This window comes from Emys orbicularis, chromosome 10, assembly GCF_028017835.1.
Source record: "Emys orbicularis isolate rEmyOrb1 chromosome 10, rEmyOrb1.hap1, whole genome shotgun sequence".
Lineage (NCBI taxonomy): Eukaryota > Metazoa > Chordata > Testudines > Emydidae > Emys > Emys orbicularis.
In genome coordinates, this window is record NC_088692.1 from 18714126 (window position 1) to 18738449 (window position 24324).

General features: G+C 40.7%; 1 protein-coding gene across 1 annotated transcript in view; it reads right to left on the reverse strand.

Moving 5' to 3' along the window:
- Positions 1-24324, reverse strand: part of XYLT1 (xylosyltransferase 1) — a 324163-nt gene that overhangs the window by 17844 nt on the left and 281995 nt on the right. Inside the window, exons 7-10 of the mRNA XM_065411535.1 lie at positions 19906-20122; positions 17675-17851; positions 11044-11306; positions 6045-6240 (exon numbers count right to left, since the gene is read on the reverse strand). Of these exons, the coding sequence (XP_065267607.1) occupies positions 6045-6240; positions 11044-11306; positions 17675-17851; positions 19906-20122 (853 nt within the window). The remainder of the gene's footprint in view (positions 1-6044; positions 6241-11043; positions 11307-17674; positions 17852-19905; positions 20123-24324) is intronic.

Sequence of the window (24324 nt, forward strand, 5' to 3'; positions counted from 1 at the left end):
TAGACTCTTGAACTCTCTAAGTTCTCATCTCATCTTAGGAGAACTAGCCACCCAAACACAATGCCTAGGTGCTGATGATATACAGGAGTACAATCTTTGGGTATGCACTGCCATTGACACGTAGGCCCCAAAGCCACCCACTCCACCCACACTGACTGAGGCGATCATCAAGGTTTATAGGTGAACTCCTGCAGATGAAGGGCACAGGCAGAAAGCTAGAATGCCAGCAGTGCAATAACATTTTGAATCCATTTTCCAGCAGCAAAAACGCCTCTTACAGGACTATATCACTGCAGCAAAGGAGGCAAAATGAGCCTTCTACTTCTCCACAATCAATGCAGCAGAATCATGGCCAGTAGAGCCTATTTCACATAGTGAACTGGCTAACCCAGACTGCATAGCCCAGACCCAAGCATCCACTTCTCTGATAAGATCAATTGCATAACTATGGAGCTAAATGGGAAAGAAAATTCCCTGACCAGACTGTATTATCAACTTGAGTGTGGCCCTGTCACACTTGCTGAAGATCAAAAAGTCCTGAAAAATAATACAGCCACAGTCTATGGAATGGATCCATGACTCTCCTGGCTGGTAAAAGCCAGCAAACAACTATGCCCACTACTAACAGGAATGGCCAATGTCTCCTTCAGAGAAGCACACCAACCTAACTCCTTAAAAAATGCAATAGCTCGCCTAATCCTCAAGAAGCCTACCCTTAAATCCTGAAGACCTCTCAACTACTGTTCTGTCGCCAACCTCCCTTTCTTGGGCAAAATAATTCAGAAGCTAGTAACCTCCAACAACATGTGATATCAGCTAACATCCTAGATATCTCATAACCAGGATTCAGATCAGGAACGTCATAGAGACAGCTCTGGTGAGACTAAAAATGGCCTTCCTTTAGCCATTCACACAGACAAGAGCTCCATGCCCAACAGAACTTAGACTGGCGATTAGTAGCTGTCCTCACCTCTGGGGTTCTGCAGGGATCCATACTAACCTCTCTTCTCTTCAATTTTTACCTGAGAGCACAGAGAGACAGGGAGATGCCATGGGCTCAGTGGCCAACAGTGTGCTGCTGACACTTAACTACAGTAGAACTTCAGAGTTACGAACACCTCGGGAATGGAGATTGTTTGTAACTCTGAAATGTTTGTAACTCTGAACAAAACTTGATGGTTGTTCTTACAAAAGATTACAAGTTAACATTGACTTAATACAGCTTCGACACTTTACTATGTAGAACAAAAATGCTGCTTTTAACCACCTTAATATAAATGAAACAAGCACAGAAACAGTTTTCTTACCTTGTCAAATCTTTTTTTTTTTTTAAAACCTTTCCCTTTTTTTAGTAGTTTACATCTAACACAGAACTATACTGTATTTGCTGCCCCCACCCCCTTTTTTTGTGTCTCTGCTGCTGCCTGATTGCGTACTTCCGGTTCCAAATGAGGTGTGTGGTTGACAGGTCGGTTTGTAACTCTGGTGTTCTACTGTATGTATTCTCAAATGTCAGCATGCCTACCAGAAATCAGCTCTTGAATGAAGAAAAGCAGCTGGCTGAAGCTGAATCCAGGAAAGACCGACATGATGCTTCTCAGAAAGGAGAAATGCTCTGAAGAAGTAGGAGAGTCACCGTCTCCACCTTCCACTGAAGGCATACAGTTCCAATTTGTCAGAATGGTGTGAAACCTTGGGATGCTCTTTCACTCCTCACTGAGCTTGGATGACCAGGTTAGCATCGGTATCTAAAAATGCCTGCTTTGTCCCTTCCTTCCGGGCAAGGACCTGGCTGCAGTGATCCATGCCTTTGTCACCTCTAGGCTGGATTACTGTCATTCACCAGATGGAAGCTGAATGTGAAGGTGATGCACAGGCGCCAGCTGGTACAGAATGCAGTTGCCTGCCTTCTCCACAGTTTAGGCCACCAGGAGTACATCAAACCCATACTGATGTCCCTCCTCTGGCTCACAGCCGGCTTTTGATGCCAGTTTAAGGCTTTTGTCCTAATTTTCAAAGCAATTAGTGGATCAAGCCCCAGCAACATTACAGACCACATTTCGATCTATGAATGATTGACAGCTGCGCTTCTCCAGGACAATGCTCATCAGAAAGCCCAAGATGAAGCATGTGATAGCTGCGCATAAAACAACTTTGGACAAGGGGATCTGGCTACAGAACTATTTTCCAGAAGGGATCAGAGGAATCCAGAGTGTGATTGTCTTTAGGAAATGCTGCAAAACCTTCCTCTTCGACCAAGCCTTTCCACCATAAAAATGACACACACACACACACACACAACACTGACACCCCTTTCTACCAAATAAACCCCTGCCAATGAAAAAAAAAAAAAAGCAACCACACAAAGATCTTACCTCAAGCAGAGATTTTATCCCAAAAAGGGAGACGTGCCAGAGACTCAATAAAATCCACTAGGGACTTGGCTATTGATGTTATGTGGAAGATGGTCAGATACTACGATAGGCCAAAGCATAAAACTCTAAGATAGACTGAAATCCCATACCTCAGCCTAGACGTAGCACGAAGGAGTCCCTAGCCTAAGGGGGGAGGGGTATGCTGGAGACAGAGAGGTCGTACGGCTGGAGCGCAGTGTGCTCTGGCGGTCTCCAGCTTTGGTACATTCCTTCGGGGACCTCAGCTAGATAACGTATGTTAGAGCAGCCCAGGCACTGCTTTAATCTACACTGCGGCCAGGGCCACTGCAGATCAGTCCACAGAATCAGGAAATCACAACCAGCTTCTTGATGTCCTCCCCAGACACACACTCTCTTGTGCTGAGCAGATTTCAATGCAGGAGAGGGGCTGAGGCTTTCAAGTTGTAGCATTTTATAGTGAAGGTGATTTTAAGCAATTTTGAGAACTTTTTATCCCTCCTTCCCTCTGAGCCTGGCGCTAAAACATTCTTAAGATAAGTTTTGGATACCATATGTGGAACACATAGAGAGCATGACGATGTGGGCTGGTATCAAGGCTTCATTAACAGTCATTTGGGATGAGCTGCAGAGCTCTCTTGTGGCTTTGACATTCAAGAGTAAATCGCCTATTCAAAATCCACAATGGAAAAACTTTTATACCACATCACATTGTATGATAGTTTTCTATAGAGACAGCCATATACTATAGACCTCTCTCTTAAGGTAGATTATTCTGGGCTCCCACAACAAGATGTGAGTGCTGGGGATACTTGGGAAGCTGGAATTCTCCCTTGTCTCATTGGTATAAAGCTCCTGTTTCCATCCTTGTTCAATCCCAAGATAAAATTTGCCCAAAATAAATTATGCCTTGATTATGGGTTTGTCTCTCATTGCTCTTCATAAGCAGGACCATTAGGTTCACACAATGCACACTAATTACTTGCCACCTGGTTTATTTTATTCTCTGTGATAAATCACAGCTCTTAACAAGGCCAGAAATGAACTTAGTGTTCCAATGATACAGTTAGAGCTGAAGTCTTTTAATACTTTAAATTAAATCAATCTTTCCCCCTCCAAGTGCATTAAATTTCAGGTTTCCTAAGATATAGCACAAATCCAGGTTTGCAGTAGATGACAAGGACACCCTCACAAATATACAAATCATTTTTGAGGGGTCTGGGGCTGCCATCTGATGAGGATGGAGTGGGGGAACCCTAGCAATTTTTCCCTCTGACGTTTCCTCTAATCCTAAAATTCGACACAATAGAGTGTGTTCAGAATCTACTGTGCAACTGCTATTCTGCTGTAAACTTTGCCAACACTTTGGTACCACAACACTAGCACTCTCATAATGTCTATCACACTCACCTTTCTGTCTCACGCTTGTATTGGTGTTGTGGAAAACCTGCTCGTCAGGAAGCAGAGTTTGAGGAGCAAAATGGGGGAGCGGTAACCATAATAATAGTAAAAGCAGCGTGAGCCTAATCGGAACTGTAGTGATCCTATCACCCCTGCTATACTATTGGTTGTATGCATGGACCACAATGACCACTGTAAACTTTAAGTCTTATCTGCAGCACATTTTGAAACAGCCTCCCTGTGCTCTTCCTGCTGGCCTCATTTGTGTGAGCCAGCAAAAGGACTGCAGTGCCCAGCCAATAACCACCTTGCCAATTCTAATGCACTGCCTGATCGCAAGAAGAAAGTTATTGGGAAAGGCAGCACTGATATGGCATGACGAGCATAACCATCATCCTGAGTTTTCTGTCTGGTTGTTTAGCTCACAGGCTTTGATCCTAAGACTGTTGTAGTCCTCATAGTAGGGGCATGGATTGGTTTATTTGACAGTCATGAGATCTTTCAGAAGCAAGAAATGTCATTTAAAATGACGATGGATCGGTTCTGGGGCTTGTCAGCCTTGACTGAAGCCAATGGAGTTATTCCGTATGTACACGAGGGAGCAAAGCTGGGTCCAAAAGCAGAGAGATCTGTTTTCCAAGGCGAGTGAGAAAATAAAGTAAATGTTTAAATGATGATTAAAATGATTGGCTTTGTGCTTCCTAGTCTTTCTTAATATGAATCAACTGCGAAAGGAGAAAACAATCTGAGACGCAACAAACAAAACTCTTTTCAAGAGTATCTGGATGACTATTTTCCAGTGGAAGAAAAATTTCCTTCTGAAGTGAGAGGAACTCACCAAGTGTCAAATTCTTCCCTTGCTTACACTTACATGACTCCCACTGAGGTCAGTGGGGGCACAGGCATCAATCTTAGGACAGATTTTGGGCCTTTTCCAGGAACTGATACAAGTCAAGATTTTTTCTTTTTCTTATTAACACTGTATTTAAAATGGATACCCGAGTACTTTAAACACATTTTGTCACTCAGCTAGATGAACTGTTTCTGTTGCTCACCCACGTGTTTTCAAACGTAGAAGCACTTAAATCAGGAATTATGCTAAAGTAGAATTAAGAACCAAACAAACAACAGAAGTGCTACAAATCACAAGAAATACAGCTTGTATGACAATTTATCACTGCATGAAATGGCAAGTCAACCACCAGACACATTGATAAACAGAATGCATCCCACATTCATCTTCTTAATGGGACATTAATTTCTTGGATTTGCCACGCACACCAAAACACTGAATCCTACCTAGGCCTTTCTTAATTGCCCAAGAAGACGATAATTTATGGACTTGGCCATAATGACTGGGAACAAATTTGTTCAATCAATTTTATGCTTTAATTGAAATTTGTGGCTTAACAAGAAACATCATGAAATTAACTGTTTAGACAGTTATATGTTTAAAATACAATATAGATGTCAGATTCTATTATTGGTCTATTTCTCATGATGTATTTTAGGGGTACATTTTTTACAGTGTGTGTGTCAGATAATGGGACAAATCCCAGGAGGAAATAACAGGATTTGTGGGTAAATCTCAGCCATTGCTGTGGTAATTTTCTCTTTGATGTTCCTACATCAATATACTATCCATAATCCCAGACTTTTCCAAATTTTAATTTTTTCAGGGTGCTCACGAGAGGGAGGATTGAATAGCACAGGCTAGAGAAAAGAGCTGGCTCCATCACACAGTCCACCTCAATCTGGAACTGCAGTGCCCTTTCCTCCCGCATCCCCGAGTCTCTCTGGAAGGGGAAATTGACACGGATGATAAGTCCTGTAAGATACTGACCACCTGTGGTGAGATAACTGCCCTCATCTGCCACTTAACTCAAGGGGATCTGAGGGCATTTACAATATTGCAGGAAGTGCTCAGCATGTTACACGGTTGGGCCATAAGCCATGATTTGCATCAATATTTCCTATGATGAAGGACTTGTGCACTAACGCACTGAGCCACTCTGCCTCAAACGTGTCTAAAATGCATTTGAAAAAGTTGATGAATTGACATGCAAATTCACCAGTTGTTTGTAAAAGAAGTGGCTGATTGGTTGGGTTTTTTTGCTTCACTAATTGGCTGGCTGTGGGCATTTTTTTTTTTTTGGCGTGGCTGCACAAGGGGGACGGGGTGAGGGCTTGTACCAAAAATGCGCCCTGGCTGGCAAAATGGCTAGGACTGCTCTAGCTAGGAATGCTTACCTCTGAAAACTGCAGCCTTCCAAAATCACTTGGTGGACTAGCAATCTTAAACATTTTCTTTGGCATCACCCAAGTTTCCAAAGTCTCTAGTTTACTGACAGCCAGATTTGTTGCATGATGTTTGATTAGGAAGCCCTGAAAACGATCAGCGAGGAAGTAGAGTTGGACTGAAACTGGATGGCCCATGGGATAGTACCTGGAAAACACACAGTATACGCACATGGACATGGATTATGAAAAATCAGACACATGAAATCACCATTTACTTCAGGCTAATGGTTTAAAAGGACATTTGTTTCAAAGAAATATGCTGCTTTAACATTAAGAGATATTAAATTTGTTCATTACTCGTTATCAGATATTCATAGGCTTTTCTGATTACTCAAACAAAAAATTGTTAGTAAGAACATGCATTCATTTAAAAGGCATTCAAAGCTAAACTTTTACGCTGTCTCTTTGGACCAGAAAATTCCATTTCCTTACAAATCCTTTCTGCTTAAAAGGTGCTGCACAAAGGTGGACAGTTTGAACTCTGAAGATATTATTTTACTGAGTGGTGAGGAGACCAAGCTACAAAGTTCAGATCCAAAGTTTTCCCAGATTCAGGGGTGTTCAGATTTGGGGTTCCACTCCAAAGTGAAGTCCATATCAAAACCAAATCCAAACTTTCCTCAAAGACAGGGGTATCCAATTTCAAGTCATGTTCAAGTGCTTCTCTAATTTCATTTTGTAAGGGAAGGGGTGGACAGTGGGGATCTGTCTACACTGCAGTAAAAGACTCACATCATGGCCGTGACTGGCTTGGGTCGGCTGACTCAGACTTGTGGTGCTTGGGCTGTGGGGCTTTATAGTTGGCCCTGTTTCTGCATGCGCTTAATCTTCCACACTATAAGTAGCTTCAATGGACTATTCGTAGTGTGTAAAGCTAAACACATGAGTAAGTCTTTGCAGGATTGGGGCCTTTCTGCCTCATGGCTGAGAAGCCAAAATAAAAGAAAAAATAAATTTGTAGATGTGGACAAGGGGAAAAACTTTCCAACCAAATGGAGAGAAATGCAGCGTGGCCAGTTTCTAGATATTCTGGTGACAGTTCTAGGACATTAATAAATGTCCACTGTTTACATAATTACTGTTATAAAATTCCTTATCCTTGTGACTTCAGAAAGCCTTTGATACCAATGTACAGATGTAAAAAGTAGTCCATTAAGTAACTGTAGCAAACAGCCCTACCAACCTGTGAATATTTGAAAGCAGTACTGGACACTAAAGCAGAAGATATGTTTGTTATGTATATATTCGATCATAACTCATTATCTGTTTTTATGGCCCCCATCACTATTTCATCCAAGTACCTCTCACTGCTACAGTGAAAACGGATGCCTCTTTTACATGATTTGCCATTTACAATTACATTAAAATTACAAGGTGGTCATCTTGAACCAGTTCTCAATATTATATTTGCCACATAGAAATGAAAAATACAAATTCAAGGAAAGCCCTTCTATCTTCCAATTGCCAAAGATTGGATGCACCACAGAGCTCTTCTCCTGCTGCTTTCTTCCAATTCCAACCACTCTTAAATTAAATCACCATACTGACGGTTAGTCTCACGTCACAAAACCACCACATAGTATGCAATGATTGGTATGCTTTCTTCAAGAGAGTCCCATGATGGGAACAGTAGAGGGCACTGCAAGTCAGGGCACAGGAGATGCACTGGCTGAGCTTGTTCCCAATTCAAGTCAATGCAACTAAGTCTCGCTTTCATGGGTACTGGATTCATTCACAAAGGGATGTGTTCTACCCATTGAGTTCTGCAGGGCTGCATGGGTAAAATGGAATGAAGGAGCTAGCCCAAACTTTTTATAACACAACCTTCTTGCTAGTGGAAAGTTGGGATTGCTTGTGCCCGGGATCATCACCATGTTTTACTTATTAAAGCTGGTCTACACAGCGAGTTCCCGTGCAGTAAGTCAGGGTGCGAATCTACAGCGCACCGGCTTGCCAACGGCAGTGCAGTGAAAATCCCAGCATGCAGCTTACTGAGCCGCATTCCAGGACTTTCACTGCACTGCAGCACTGTCCGCACAGTGCATGGCAAGCTGGTGCGCTGTAGATTCGCACCCTGGTTTGCTGTACAGTAACTTGCCATGTCAATATGCCCTTAGAAAGACTAACCAGGAAATGTAGTGGCTTTTCATTAAGCTCTTGAAATAAAAGACACCATGGCCACAGATTTAAATGACTTAAACTTATGGCTCACTCGTTCTTTCATCCTGAAAAAGATTTTCTTGGCAATATAGAAAAAGGTATAATTTATGGCTCTGGCATCAGTATCACTTGCAATTTTTACAATCCTGTAATTAACTGTTAGTCTACTGTAAATACTCAGAAACAAATATGTGACGGACCCATTGAAAGCCTATTGGTGTCACATCTACCCACAAAACCTAGCTTGCTAAAACCAGACTCCCCATGATATAATATCACAGGGAGCTAGCAATGAAGCCAGCCAGCCAGGAACAATGCTGCATTATAAGAAACCAGTACCACCAGGGCTGAAATGTCTAGAGCATGAGAAATAAACATAGCAAGACAGAATACAAACAAGGCCGACACTGACGGACTCTGCTAAAAACACAGCAAACAGAGTACTGCAGTCAGTACAGGCAACAAACTAACTTCTGTTCTGAATACTAAGACCTCCTGTTTTAGGTCTATGTTGCAGCAAATATTTACAGTATCCATGAAACAGTCTGAGTAAATTATCTCATGGGAGCAGTTGGGAAAAATGTCTAGAGGTGAAAAGAAATAAATTAAATCCCAACACCCTCTAATGTGGCTTGCACAGAATATGTCAACACTTAATATCATCTAGTTCAAGAACAGTCTGCCGGGGGTGCATCTTTTTGAGGCAGTGGTCTACCCCTCTTTAGGTGAGCTCTGTCAGACAATTTCTTTTATAGAAATCTTTTGGGCAGCAACAATTTCTCATAGACACTGGTTGCAGCATGGGAGTGACTCTGAATGTGATCTTGAGCTGTAGACTTTCCCTTGTGGTGCCTCCAGCAGTGTGAAATAAACTGGGGTGGTGACTCAATATCATCTGATGTCGTGTTGCTGCCAGCCCTACAGCAAAAGTGATACAGCCAAGGAACCCAATCCGGGTGGAGATGCCAAAAGGGGAAGAGTTGTCTTTTGTAAAGTAAGGACTAGCCATTCCTATAAAATGTAAATTGGATGGTACTTTAAACTGTACTTGTTGCTACATAATCAGATATTAACAACCTGCATGGAATGTTTGTTGAGGTTTAGCCCAAGTATCCAAGTGCAGTTTCAATTGGATATGATAGTCGTCACTTCCTGCCATAAACTGTTTCATAGTTTTGCTGTGTAGGGTTAAACAGCTATATTTCACCCCAGAGGTGGTTGCATTTCAATGGTGGATGAAGGGATCGCCTTGTATACAGTCTATCAGTTTAAGCTTGAAAAGCACTTTGTGATCCTTTGAGATGAAAGGCTCTATATACATGCAGTAAGATAATATAAATAATCATCACAATGTTGGCAAATGAATAAGAACATAAAGCAATTGCAATATGATTTTATTACCTGCCACATGTAGCTCTCATTTCCTGCGCTGGTTAAACTGCTACAAGCCAAGTGACTTTGGCAGTCACCAGATCTGTCTCTTTCAAGACAGGGATGGTATGCTCCCAGTTATTATTTATATCTAATTGTTATTGATCTTTTATTGCTTTGTAGCAGGAGCCTTTACTGGTAGGGCTGTAATAGAAATCTAGATCACTTATTTCCAGAGCTTCTCAAGTGGGACAGTACTCAGCACTTTGGTGACTGACTAAGAATGGCACAGAGAATTAGGTTCCTACTCAAGAACACACGAAGGACCAACTCCATTTGTCAAACTGCAAGGAATGGCTTTAGCACTCAGAGCTAGATTAAGTGTGTTTTCTGTTAGGGTAAAAACTAGAAGGGCACATGGGTCCCGACAAACAACGTAAAAGTAATTACATTTTAGAGCAGAAAGGGAACCATACAATATAAAGGAAGATTTAAAGGATGCAATATCCTTGTGTTGAAAATAAAGAGCTTTAACATGTGAGTGCAGACAACAAACACCTACTACAAGACTTCGCTTTGAAATGAATGAAAGTAAATCTGTTTAACTATAAACATTTGTTAAAATGGATTTTTCTTCACTTGATTTATAGCTGGAAACCTTCAATAAAAAAGTGTGTCTAACATCTTTGATTACAAAAAAAATTATTAATTTATTCATATTAATGGAATAATTGTCTGTTGCTTTTTAAAACACCACTGGCTGCATTTTCAGCAGAAGGCTACTGCAACTGTTCAAGAAAACGTAACTTGTGTGATTAGTTCTTGTGAGCATCACACATAAAAATCTGCTCATAGAGGGGCAAGCAGGAAAGATCGTTAACCCTCATTTTTGAGGGACTGAAATCCTGTCTTCTGCTTCCTGGCAAGTACAAATGTCAGCATGACCTCTGCTGAAATGAGACTAAGAATCCAGGAGCTGTGAATATAAACATATACTCACTAAATTAATAAATAAAACCCACCACCCAAATGGAACCTGTCACTACTGACTAGGCATAAGAGGTGCTCTTTAAAAGTATATCAAACAAATCACATACATAATGTCAACCCTGGACAACCAATATATATCAGTAAGTATAAACACCTTTGAAAATATGCAGTTTATCAAACCCAGAGCTGACAAGTCCTGTACATACATCAGCCTATACAACAAAGTGGGTGAAATGCCCTGGGTGGGTGAATTGTTCACTCCATTCTAGTCCAGCACAGTCACTCTGTACTGTACATCACACTCTAATATTCAGATCTGATATAAAGCTCACTGAAGTCAGTGGGGAACCTCACTGATCTTTGGATCAGGCCCTGTACCTCTAAGACTCCTGCTTTTGCAGGGAAAAAGAAGAAGTTTCAAACTAACCGGCAGCTGTTGTCTCCATCAGTGTGCAATGACGTCTCAGCTCTCCTTAGGCCCAAGCGGGAAAATGAGTGATACATGGTCAGAATGACATCACTAAGGCTATGGATGCCGTCGGGCTCATCATATATATTCTCCCAGTACGATCTGAGGCCTGGCGTGCCAGATGGGTAGTTACCATACAAATAATAGTCCAACTGACCGATGATTTCTTGATTCACCACGGCTTCAAATTTGCGGGCAAAGAACGTTGGCCTGGCGGTTTGCTGTGTTGATACGAAAGAAAAAATACCTTAGAGTTAGTTCCCGTTTCCAGTCACAAACCTCTTGTTCTAAGCAATAGGCTGGAGCTAAGGATGTAAGCAGCATTTACCCATGTCCACAGACAAGTTAAGCAATAATGCTGGAGATGGAGTAAGTGTTATATAAAAATCTGTGCTTTCCTCCAACCATATTGCAGAAGGTCCCTATGCTAGTGCACAAAAGGAGAAACTTCTTGCCCCACCCTTGAGCCTTCTGTTTACTTGTCCAGGGCCAGACAGAATTTTATTCTAAATATTTGGTTTTACAGCTCACAGAAGTGCACTTTAAAGAATCTATAGAAGACAAGATTCCTGCCCTGAAGAGTTTATAATCTAAATAAAGACAGGACATGACAATCAGCAGGAAGAGAGAAAGATAAGAATTACAACAAGACTATGGCCATTGCATAAGAAAAGGATTTGAAGTCTACCAGGGGAAAGGGGTAGTGGAACCTGTGGAAGAGCTAAAAATCAAGAGTCTGCTGCTTACTTGGGTTTAGGCTTTCCCTTTGCAGAGACTATTTAAATTTGTTTCCTCTAAGAATAGGAGATAGCAGATAGATACAAAGTGTGAATATATTCTAGAGAGCGAAACAGTGAAATAGAAATCTACCACAAATAATTGTAAGAAATAGGCTTGTCAACTCCGAGATTTAGACATTGTGCTTCTTTTATTCACAGAAAGGTGAACACACTGGATATATCATTCCCTTAGAACCTGGTAGGTAACTTTGTTACGTGAACCAAAATGTCATCTGTGAGATGCAGGCAAACGAGTATAGCAGTATTAGTGGGTCACAGAGAAGATGCAGCGTGACCTGGTGAATAGCAGCCCTACCCCTGAACTGCTGTGTGACCTTGGGTAAGTCACGTCCCCTTTCTGTGCCCTTGTTTCTTCGCTCATTCTTTGTCTCTCTTGTCTACTTAGATCATAAACTCTTGACAAGACAACGGTCTCTTTCCCAACAGATATGTACAATGCCTAGCACCATGGTCTGATCATGGCTGGGGCCTATACAGTACTGCAATACAAACAAATAAATAATAATACTAATACAGAAAAAAAAATGGGAAGAGGAGACTATTTCCTTTAGCTTAAATCGCTGTCTTGCAGTGGTCAGTCTCAGAGCAACAGACAACTCAGGCCGAGAAGAATGTCTATTGGATCAGTGATCAAAGATGGGCAAAGGATATCAGAGGGGTCATTTTGATCTATCTGGGGGAGTTCTACATAAAATAAAAATCCTAAAGAGGTCAAACCTAGTGACCCTTACCCATACGGACAAAGTATACTGTTCTCTCAAGGGTACTTAGATATGAGCCAGGTATAGAGAAATGAAGAGTGGGGATGAATAGCCCGCTGTTTGCTTTGCTTTGATCTATAAAAACAAGCTGTTGTGGCCAAAGATTTTGCATTTTTGAGTAATTCCTTCTTATCAGAGTATGTGGAAAATTTTTTAACAGGATTGTAGGACTCATTGGGCCAGATTCATCCCTGGTGTAACTCCACTGACTTCCAGGATGAATCTGGCTATTATAATGACATTGCTAAAGACCAATTCACTACCTGCTGTTTGCAAGACATAACTGGTATCATGAAGTTTTGCACTTGTCATTGAGGGTATCTGGGGCGTTATTTCACTCAGGAAGACCAGTATTATGCACAATAATACAAATATATAGAACCTCTTTGTTTACAAGCATTCCTTAGTTCTCTTTTGTTCCAACTCATCCTTTTGCACAGAGCTAGTACAAGATCTATACGCCACTTTGAAGTCCCATTTAAGACCTCAAAATTAAGTGGGTCTTAAGTGGTGCATAGGCTTTGTGCTGACCCTCTGTACAGGAGTGGATTGCACTCTTTCAGAACAAGGTTTTTGCAATCAGAAATAAGCGAGCAACTACCAGCTAGGATGCAGTATGATATTAGACTAAAGAAGAAGCTCCATAATGGTTTCCAGACCAAGATAATATGTTTCAAGTGCACTTATGGAAAGGCTTTCTATCAGCATCACACTAAAGTTTAGTAGAGCACACACAGAAAGTTTAGGGAACATGTTACCATTCCATGAAACCCTAAATGAACAGGATTACTGCAGTCTTCACAGCATTCCATCTATATTTCATTCTCAACATACTGTCATTATAAACAATCTTCTCTTCCTGAATTCCATCAAATATAAAGGAGAGGAATATGCTAAATCAGTTTAGGGGATTAAAATGCAAGCAAGTTAGAGTCAATACTTGTTATTAACACACGGTGTCTGAAAGCTAATCAAATTAAAGGAAAAAGAGAAAGTTTAAGGGAAAAAATGCTGTAATCTTTCTAGTAATAGAAGAGGCTATTTCCAGGATCTATTTGGATTTTAAAGTGGTGTACATGGATAGCTAGTCAGTTAGCTTGAAATCATTTTAGAAGGGTATGGAAGAATTTAGTTTGGAAAATTACAGCTCCTTTATCACACTACAAGTTCAATGATCCTCAACATAGCTCTTGCTTTTTTTGGTTCTCATTCTGTTTAATCCTGTCCTTTTGTATCTAATTCGGGAGAAGACAGGTCTATACAAGGGGCGCTTTGCCAGTATAGCTATACTAGTGTACTGTAACTGGCAGAGGGCTAGTAGTGTGGACAAAAGTTTATGCCAGCAAAACTGCACTTTTGCTGGTATAAGTTACTGTAGCCCCCCTCCACCCTCCAAGCAAAATAAGTTATACTGGGAAAAGCAGTTTTTTCCATCACTTGCCTCAGCCAATTAATTAAATGTCCCAAGTGGGTTTAAATGTTTTGGAATGTGAAGTAATTAGCTAGTACTACCCATACAGGGCAGGTCAGTGGGGCAAAGAAGCATGGTGATTAGATAAAGTCTACACAATAGAGATGGGTCTGCGGAAAAGGGTGGGGGAGAGAGAGAGATGGGCTTGCAAAAGAGAGCAAGAGATGTCCGGAAGCTACAGATTTATATCCCATTGCTGTTATCTTCTTCCACAAATGGGGCAAGAGTTTTGTGCTGTGACAGGATATAATTAATATTGGTTGGATTCAGGATCATGTTCTGGCCTTTATATGATGTCCCACAACAGAATAAGGTTGGGATACTCAGCCCCCCCGCCTCCCAGCGTAGGGCTGTGATGGATGGATAAAAAGGAAGGTGTGGGAGAGGGACTGGCCAAAGAACTATGTCTTCAGTCTATGAGGGTTGCACAGCAGTCTGCTGTAAAGTAGAGCAGCCCCTGGGACTCACCAAGCTTACTCCAGGTGCTCGACAAGCTCCCAAAGCAGGCAGAATCCTGGAGGCACATAAATGCCTTAAAGCCACCTTGCCACCTTCCTGAGAAGAACAGTACAAATCTAGCTCACTATATCGACACAAAGAAGATAGAATGCGAGAGAGAGATTATAAATTGTGGTTTCCTTCAGGATTGGCTTCAGGATGATTTATCCTCACTGGTCAATAAATGCGAGGAACCAAAGATACATAACCAATGTTTACTGCTTCCTGAAGTCTCTACCCTCTGTATTTCCAAAGACAATGGCTTCTGCACTAGCAAGTGTTCATTTGAGGGGTTTCTTTTTTTATTAGAGAGTATGACTGCTGCCCAGCTGCACTGGCTTTCCTGGAATGGGCTGTTGCCAAGTCCCGCAAAAGACAGTCACTCCCTACAGAGTGGGAGAACTCTTCTCTCTCCCCTGCCAGAGACCCCTATTGTTCAATTGCAGTGGTGAGGGAACGAGAAGGCCTGGGTGCAGAGAACACCAAGTTCTTGTTATCCACATGTGCCCAATTGGCAGAAAACAAGGAAAATAACAGAAAAATCAATCGTATCCTTCACAAAGTGCAGTAAGGTTGCCTGACCCGGCCAAAGAGGGGATAAAGGGAACCTCAGTGGGAGAACATAAGACAATGAGTTGTCGGGAGTATCTGTTTCCCCTTTCTGCATTTCTTCCTTCTTTAAATATGTGCCTTTAATTTTTTTCTTCAGTGACTCAACCCAGATAATGAACTCCTCGAGGAGCTTTACAAACATATTTCTCATGTGGCAAATCAAGCTAGTTTTTATATAGATATTTGTATATATGTATGTATGAATGGACACACACGTATATATAGCCTGATTATCCACTTCACTGACACTTGTGTAAGTCAGGATTAATTCCATCCAAATCAGTGGATGCTCCCCAGGTATAAAACTATTGTGAGTGAAAACAGAACATGGCCCATTATATCTAATTAGGCCACTAGATACAGATAAAAGGTAGAGAGGGCTGGGTGAGGAGTGATTTTGCCATGTTAACTTACATGGAGACCAATTAAGCACAATGCAGTACAGTCAATCTGTAGAAAGCAGTTTGTGAAGAGCACTCGGGACAGAAGCTGAAATTTCCCTTTTCTTGCACCAGTTCCCATACTGAGAGCCAGCTCCATCTCTCCTGCATGTGATGACTCACTGTGTGCTGGGGAGATGGAACAAACTTTTCACGATGAGTAGACAGCATGAGACATGGATCCCCTGCAGCACTAGAACAATTTATAAGAGGTCAAGCAGCGAGCAAAGAATATGCAGATGTAGAAGTGCAGAAGCCCAGAAGAGGAGCCAGAACAGAATTTTAAACAGTGTCAGCTGAACATGACTTCTGTTAGGTTATACATTTCACAATTCCTGGTAGGGCTCTGAGAAGGGAGATTGGCTATAAAAAGGCTGAAAAACAATCATTTAGCTGTATAGTTTATATGTATAGATTTGCTGTTTCAAAGTGTTAACAGGATTCTGGGAGAGGTGCCATCTATGGCAGAGGCTCTTAGGTTTTGATCAGTCCCTTTTAAACTTCCTGCTTTGTACTATACAGAATTTTGGATGTTTTAGTAGTTATACACTTCTTAATTCTACTTTGTTAGCTTTTAAACTGGCTTTATTTTATCTTGTTCAGGTTTTGTGTACCAGCTTTGGGGAGTGGCAGAGATCAAAGGTGCTACAGATCTTATTATAAGAAATTCTTTTTCACTCTACGACTGCTCAGATCATGTGCTCGCCCCTCTGATATTCCCTCCCTCTGTAGCACACTTTGTATTTCTTTGGGAATTGTGAGTGATGTTTGTGGTGAAATGTGTGTATTTCAGGGACTTTCTTATCAGGCATATGTCAGGCTTATTTCAGCATGTGATTGCTGGGCTTTTACTGCTCAGTTTGCCTGATTAGTCCCTGAAAAGTGGCTAACGCATATTTTGTAGCTTGGAGGTGGGTCAGACTCAGCTGATTCTCTCTAGTTTATCAAGGCTTTGTTTACTTATTCTTCGCTGGACTCTTGACTGGGTCAGAGGCTGGGATGCCTGGGTGTGTCAGAGAAACTCTTTTAGGGTAAATGCTTTGTTTAGCATTTTTGTGAGTGCCTCTGTCACTGACATTAGCCATGCTTGGTATATACACCTCTACCCCGATATAACGCTGTCCTCAGGAGCTAAAAAATCTTACCGCGTTATAGGTGAAACCGCATTATATCGAACTTGCTTTGATCCGCCGGAGTGCGCAGCCCCGTCCCCCGGAGCGCTGCTTTACCGTGTTATATCCGAATTCGTGTTATATCGGGTCGCGTTATATCGGGGTAGAGGTGTAGTATATTTCAACAGAAACAAGGTCTCTGTTTTGGACTGGCTGTCATTTATGTTTCATGAGGTATTACAACCCGCCCCACACAAAGCCTGAGTAAACAGGCTTTGTGCAGGGAAACTTGCAGGGATTGGAGGATGGAACTGCAGATCCAGTAACCTGCTGCCTCTCTCATGTGGCCCCTTGCATTGGGAAATGCTTGAAAAGATACAAACTGTAACACCTGGCTTTATGTAACACACCGTAATGTATTGTTAGTACCAAGCACTCAGGCCTATTACAGCCCGGAGCTCAATCACACCCGCTGCCCATCCAATGTTGCTCTCGTCTGCCTCCCTAGATAGTGTAGCATAAGGGGAAAATCAAATGTCTTAAGGTTCCTATACTGCAGTTTTGCCAACTCCAAGTGTCCAAAAACCGTATGTCAAACCCCCAAAATCGTAAGATTACCTTACAAATCATGACTTTAAAAATTATAATTACAAATGTTGGAGTCCTTTAATTTGCCTTTTGGCTTTTGAGCCTTCAGGGTTCACTCGGGTCACATTTTCAAGCTTTTCCCCTTCACCCAGGAGGGTCAGAATCTTCCTTTTTAAAAAGTGAAAACAGATTCTTACGTCATAACCTGAATCCATAGCCATGAAATTAGACTGCTTCCCAACGTCAAAGAGATAGAGAAGTGAAAAACCAGCCCCCCTGACACATGGTGAGCAGAGAGCTGACTTACCTGAAATCTGTGGAAGTCTGCTGGTTTGAAATCATTAGGAGAGCAGCCACACCAATCAACAATGTGCTTGTACTGACATTTGCAGCCCAGTTTACGGTTCCAGTTAGTGATGCGCAAATTGTTGTCCACCATGGAGTCACAGTGAGGGCTATTTTCCAGGACAGTATGAAAGAAGGACTGCAAGAAAATAACAGTTCAGTACATTCAGCAATGCAGACTTCTGTTTTCATCTTTACTTTCAGCTCAGAAAACCAGCCTACAGTCCTGAACCTTGACCGACGTGGACTATCCTCTCTAGAAGTAAGAGAGTTACCTTCCCTTGCAGCTTTGCCTTGGTCCCCTCTCTATAGGACAGAGAGCATAGCACAGTGCGGACACAGCCAAACAATAATAAAGTCTGGGGTAAAGCCATGCTACAAAAGGCTGATTGGCTGCAGGCGTTCTAGCTCTTTAGACCTCTAGAATGACTGGCTTTGTGATCCTGAAACTGAAAGGCACCATTCTCATTACTGTGCTGTATTTATTTCAGTTGTCCGAGAAATTCCTGCTTCGAGGGATCCCTATTATTTTGTCTTCAAAGTTACTCTGTGGTCTACTACGCTCAGAACTGTTTTCCTTGGAGACACGTTGATGATAAATTTCAAAGCGTTTTCTATGAAACTCTCAGGCTGTATCTTCCACCACCATTATTGACGGAAAAACAAACAGCCTCGTAATCAATTCTTCTGTTAGTCTGTCTACCTCAGAGACCAAGGAGTACTTGTAATGTGCTGCTAGCCGAGTGACCTCATACAGAAAAATAACAGTCACCCCAGCTACCAGAAGGACATTCTGTCTCCTGCAATTACTTCTGAAATTGTAAGTCTTTATTTGCTGACTCAAGGCAGCAAGGAATTCCTATTGGGTTCTCCTAATTATATCATTATAATTTCAGCTATTACATAAATCCTGTGTAATGGGGACCGATGTAGCAGGTTAACAGGTCAGCAAAGGCAGAATGATTTTTAGAAGTTACATATGGACCTAGCATAAGAAAATCTTGTGGAGAGCAGCAGTGCAAAATGATCAAATTTAGCTCTGCAAAAGATGATTTTTAGGAGCAGTGACTTGTCTTTAAAAACTGCTATAGCATGATCTATAAATAAATGGCATAGTATTAGCATGGCTGACCCCCAAATAATCCCCCTACCCTTTTTTAATGTTAAATGACAGCCCAGTGAATATGGATTTTACGCTTGAATTGTCTGGTTAAACCCATAAAGGCATACATTCCCAGTCAAGCGAGAAAAAAAAAAAACCTACTACCCAATTACTCATTGCCCTGTGTCCTTTCATAATGATACAGAAATTCTCTGCAAGATAATGGATGAAAAGGTTATCAGAGTTGAGAGCAGAAGTGAATTTTAGCAGAAATAGGATTAAAGGGAGATTATTTAACGTGTGTGGAATAATAAACCCCATCAAATTATGAGAACCACTGTGCTCAACTGAATGACAAAAGGTTTATATTTGCAAGATTGGTCTCATCGATCCACCAAAGACTCACGTGTCACCACTGAGGAAGGCTGATATCATTAAAAGATAGTCATTAGGTTAGCCTTCCTCACAGATACTCAGGAACATATAGAGCACGTTAGTACCTTGGAGAAAGAGTCTGACAACCCATGGGAGCAATGTACCTGACAGGGCAGGTGTATAACAGCCTGTGAAAATGTCAGACTGTGTGCTCTATCTGAAGATAATGCACGCCCATCCTGACAAACTGCTACATGTTCGACTGAAACAAATTCTAGTCTGCACTCCCTTCTGCATCACTTAGAGCTGGAGTGATTTCTGAGTGATCTAGATTATTTGTGACTGTGCCTTCCAGCTGAGTTTTGAATTGAACAATAAATCTTTGTTTGCAGACCTTTCATTTTAAAGTACTTAATTTTTTTTTTTAAATAAGAGGAATGGATGCGATGAGGAAAGCTACTTACGGATATGGGTCTCCATCCCTATTAGTTTCTGAAAGTCTTTATAGGACATTTGTAAGCAAAGGAAACTTGAAGTTTTGGTTACTCTGTAATAGTTTAATTGGTTCAAAATGTAAATAACCAACCAAAGGAAAAAAAGTAGTTGAAACATCAAAGACCACTGAAATCAACACAGAGAATCCCAATGACTTCAGTGATCTTTGCATCAGGCCTAGCAACAGCTTTGAAGAGTGAGGCGTCTGTAAATCCACACACCTCAGCGGGAAGCAAAGTATACGAATAGAACCTCTTCATCTTTGTCACCAGATCATCACTGGAAAAGATGACATACTCCACAAACTTCCTGTTCAATAGGAACCAGTCTGATCCTCCATCCAGAGTGATTCCTTCTGGGATTTTCCGGTCTCCAAGGCGCCACATGTGTGTATCACATTCTAGGAAAAGCCTGTCCAGACCTTGTTTTCTAATAAACCTAGGAAAAAGAAAAGGGAGCCATGAAAAGTTAATTGGTGTTTTCTTATCATCACTAGTGCTCAAAATAAAGAAGCTATTACAGATAAATGAAATAAATGGTTATGGTTTATATGAGTGTTCCATTTATAAATTGTTTAGAAAAGATTAATAGATACTTTAATAAATAATGAATCAGTTGTTATACATTGTTAGAGAGTCCAAAGGTCAGTCAATTGCTTATAAACACCTATATGCTTTCTGCTGATGTCGTTATAAATATCCACTACACATGCTACTCAGGTCTGTAATATGTCTATAACATTCATTAACCCGTTATAATCAGAACTGCAATATAAAAAAATCACTAAGAAAATCTAGGTATTTATATTTAAGATTTAATTGATTTCCGCTTTTAAAGAAGTCAAATAATTGCTTTTGAAAGATAACTAATAACTTTTCAGAAAATGGAAATTATTTTCTTGCTTTGTTATAGAATAAGTATGTTCCCCCCCCTCACTTTCAAGTCTAGAGTATATAACACTGGGCATCTTTTTTTGTTTGTTGCTGACCCACAGACAAAAGAAGCAACGCTAGAATTGAAATGTTATGGACACTGATTATTTGAGTCCAATACAGCAAGAGAAATAGACTTGGAAAAATCAAGCTATGTTGAAAGCAGGATGGGTCGCACGCTCACAGGTGGCTTTGTGACTGCCTGATGAAGGTTTCTATTTGTTTTACCATTTTCAGAATTACTTCCCAGAAAGTGATACCATCTAGAAAGCAGAATAATGAGAAACATAAATTAGCTGATCCAGTAATGTAATGTCAGGAAGGGTACTGCCTTCTAGTGATAATGCAGATCTCTACTTTCAGTACTGAAGACTGCCCGCGTATTTTGAGAAGTAACAAATCTTTGCCATTTGGCTCATCTATACTCAACAAATGTCCATCAGGTATTAGTCAGAGGCCATAAAACCTATTGGACTTAGGAGCTGCAGGCTAACTTGAGTTGAGTTGCCAATAGCAAAAGACCTGTGTTTTATTTGTCCAAAAAAAACCCCTTGGTTTTGTAGAACACTGTAATTATCTATTACTTTTTACAAAGAAACATTTAAAAGATAGAACATTTGCGACAGTATTCAGAAACAGAAAAAAAAAATGGTAAAGGAAACCAGCATTTGTGTGGTGCTATCTGATGGCAGTCCCAATGGTTACACAGGAAAGCCAGTTCACTACATTTTGGAAACCAAGAAAGAGCAAGATGTGGAACAAAATGCTATTTCAGGTCAGTAGTGAGGTACGCTGAAAGATCTGAGTGTTGCGAAGCTTCACATAAGCGACTCTACTAGTATTTTTTATGAGTAATATTTTTCTCTGTTTTTTCATTAAGACACGAAGAAAACGTTTCTGCACCTCATCCCCCTCACAGATACACAACCCCAAGAAAAAAAGAATCAACAGTCAAAACAAAAACCTTTATGAGCTCCCAGATCTCCTAGAACCTTGAGGTTTTGCCCATTAGCAAGCTAACTCCTTGATTAGGGCTTCCTTCTAGAATTAATGAAGAAACCAAGACAGAATTATAACTTGATTGTTTCTCGTATCTAATTACAAAATGTGTGGTAAAAAGAATCTAAATCCCACTGATTTTGGAGTCTAATATCTACCTTTCCAGTCCTGGAACTTACACTGCTAACTTAAAGTGAAATTTATGTGAAGTTTCAGACAAGAGTTGAGAATTTTTTCTTTCCTTTAACAAGTTTCTAATTTCATGTTCCATTATGAGGGATAATGGAAAAGTCTTGCAATTTTAATGCAGTCCTCTGGAAAGTAATCTTCAAATCCAATATGTATGCAGTTATCTGCAAATCAAATATTAACGTGCCTGAAAGTTTGGTCATTTATTTACTTTTGTCAAAAAATAAGCACCTGGAAATGACCCTTTAGGTGAATTATTTTAATCAAATAGTGGGATGTTATTGATCATATTTAAGAGGGATGTAGAGTCCTTTCCTGTGAAATGGTTTCTCTCAATTGCTGTCTGCATGAACTTCCTGACTTTTGTCCTATTATTAAAAAAGAAGCTTCCTTAGTTGTGAATGGCACCCCCTACCACCACCTTCAAAATAAATAAATAAATAAATAAATACACAGAATTGCAAGCACTAAAATTACATGAATAGTAGATGGGTCTGCCCTCTGACCACTGCCTGGCTAAAGCTGGCTCTGAAAGAACATGTCCAGTTTCATTGCTGGGATGTCTCAGTGAATCTGGCCTTACAGCTTTATTTATAACACAATATTTTCCCAAATTGGGAGCATGCAGTATTTTTATGGTAAACTCAAATCCTAACATCCTCCAGAACAAGATTATCAGAAGTAAACCAATTGTAGTATTTGACTGATACTGCTCTATCCAGGAACATGCCCGACATTGGCAGGGGGAATGGCCTGGATTACCTAATAGGACAATCAATTCCTTTGCTAACTGGTGTGTGTGTGTGTGTGCTTTACCTACAATAGTATAACAGCTTCAAAATAGCATGAGGTACCATATTAAGACAAGGAAGAAAATAGTTTTCAGCAGGATGGTTGCCTGTTTGGTGTACATAAATTCATACTCCCTATTTTTTTACTTGACATACTTTATATCAGGGGTCGGCAACCTTGCAGAAGCGGTGTGCTGAGTCTTCATTTATTCACTCTAATTTAAGGTTTCGTGTGCCTTTGAATTTGATGTTTTTAGAAGGTCTCTTTCTATAAGTCTATAATATGTAACTAAACTATTGCTGTATGTAAAGTAAATAAGGTTTTAAAAATGTTTAAGAAGCTTCATTTAAAATTAAATTAAAATGCAGAGCCCCCCGGACCGGTGGCCAGGACCTGGGCAGTGTGAGTGCCACTGAAAATCAGCTCGTGTGCCGCCTTTGGCACACGTGCCATAGGTTGCCTACCCCAGCTTTACATTATACCATATGGGTGCAACAACAATCTGCTAACAAGCTTCAATGGCAAATCCTCTCAGTTTACCTGTGCTGCAATAATTTCCAGACTGGACAAAATCACAGTATGCTTAAACTTGCCCACAAGGAGACCTAGTCAGCATTCAAACAAACTATGTTCAGAGAACAAGTCACGCAAAATATATATATTAGGATGAAATCCTGGCTCCACTGAATTCAATGGGAGCTTTCCCACTTATTTCAAAGAGGCCAAGATTTCATGCTTAGTTAAGCTCCTACAAATTGTAATACTGCACCAACCTCATCCCATACTAAACTTCAGAAGGAGAGTGGCTAACGCACAGACAATGGTATCTTTCCCATCTCCTTTGTCCTTCTTGGGGTTTTACACAATAGGAAAGCTACACGATAATTCCCAGATTAAAGAAAAAATGGATTTAGCACCAAAATTTCTCTAATGTTAGCCAAAGTGGACAACTTCAGCGGCTTTCCAGGATTTTGAACTGGAAGTAAGGGTGCCAAGGCTCCTACACACAAAGGTCTCCAGAGCTCAGGTAATCACAAATTAACTTGCCATGGCAATGATGTACAGTTGTCAGAGTAGATAACAAACCACTTTCTTCAAGAATGTTTCTGGGCTGTTGGAGTATAAGGGTTGGAACTTGATGGAATTGGGAACAACATCAGATGAAGATATCACTGACCAGGAGGAATGGGCTGAGTAAATCTTGGAGCAGGGAAGTAAGGATGGCATGGATTAAAGAGTTAATCAGGAGGGGGAAAAGGGCTAAAATAAGACTACTGGACTGAAATAAAATTGCCCTGCTTTTGATTATCTCCTATATACTACCACATCAAAGGCATTTTGTTTTAGTGCATCGGTTAATTTTAATGTTCTGTAAATAAACTTATATATGAACTATTTTTCTTAAAATGACAAAGATTTATATTTGTAAAATTACATGCAGATACAGACACTGAGCCTTATTTTCAAAAAGAACCTCACATTTTGTGGATGTACGGTTATGCCTGAATCTAATTGTGGGCACAAAAAATATCATTCATATGTGTCTGTCTGACTGTGTCCACAAACCAGGCAGCTAGATGTGTAAATGCTGCCATTTATGCTCACAATTAGCTGCAGATGCAATGCTGGGGTTTGCAAAACTGAAGGCTAGCTTGGGATTCTTTCCTGAGTTGGGCCTGTTACCTTTATACTTTGTGAAAATGTCTATAATCTCGAATCCTTGTATCT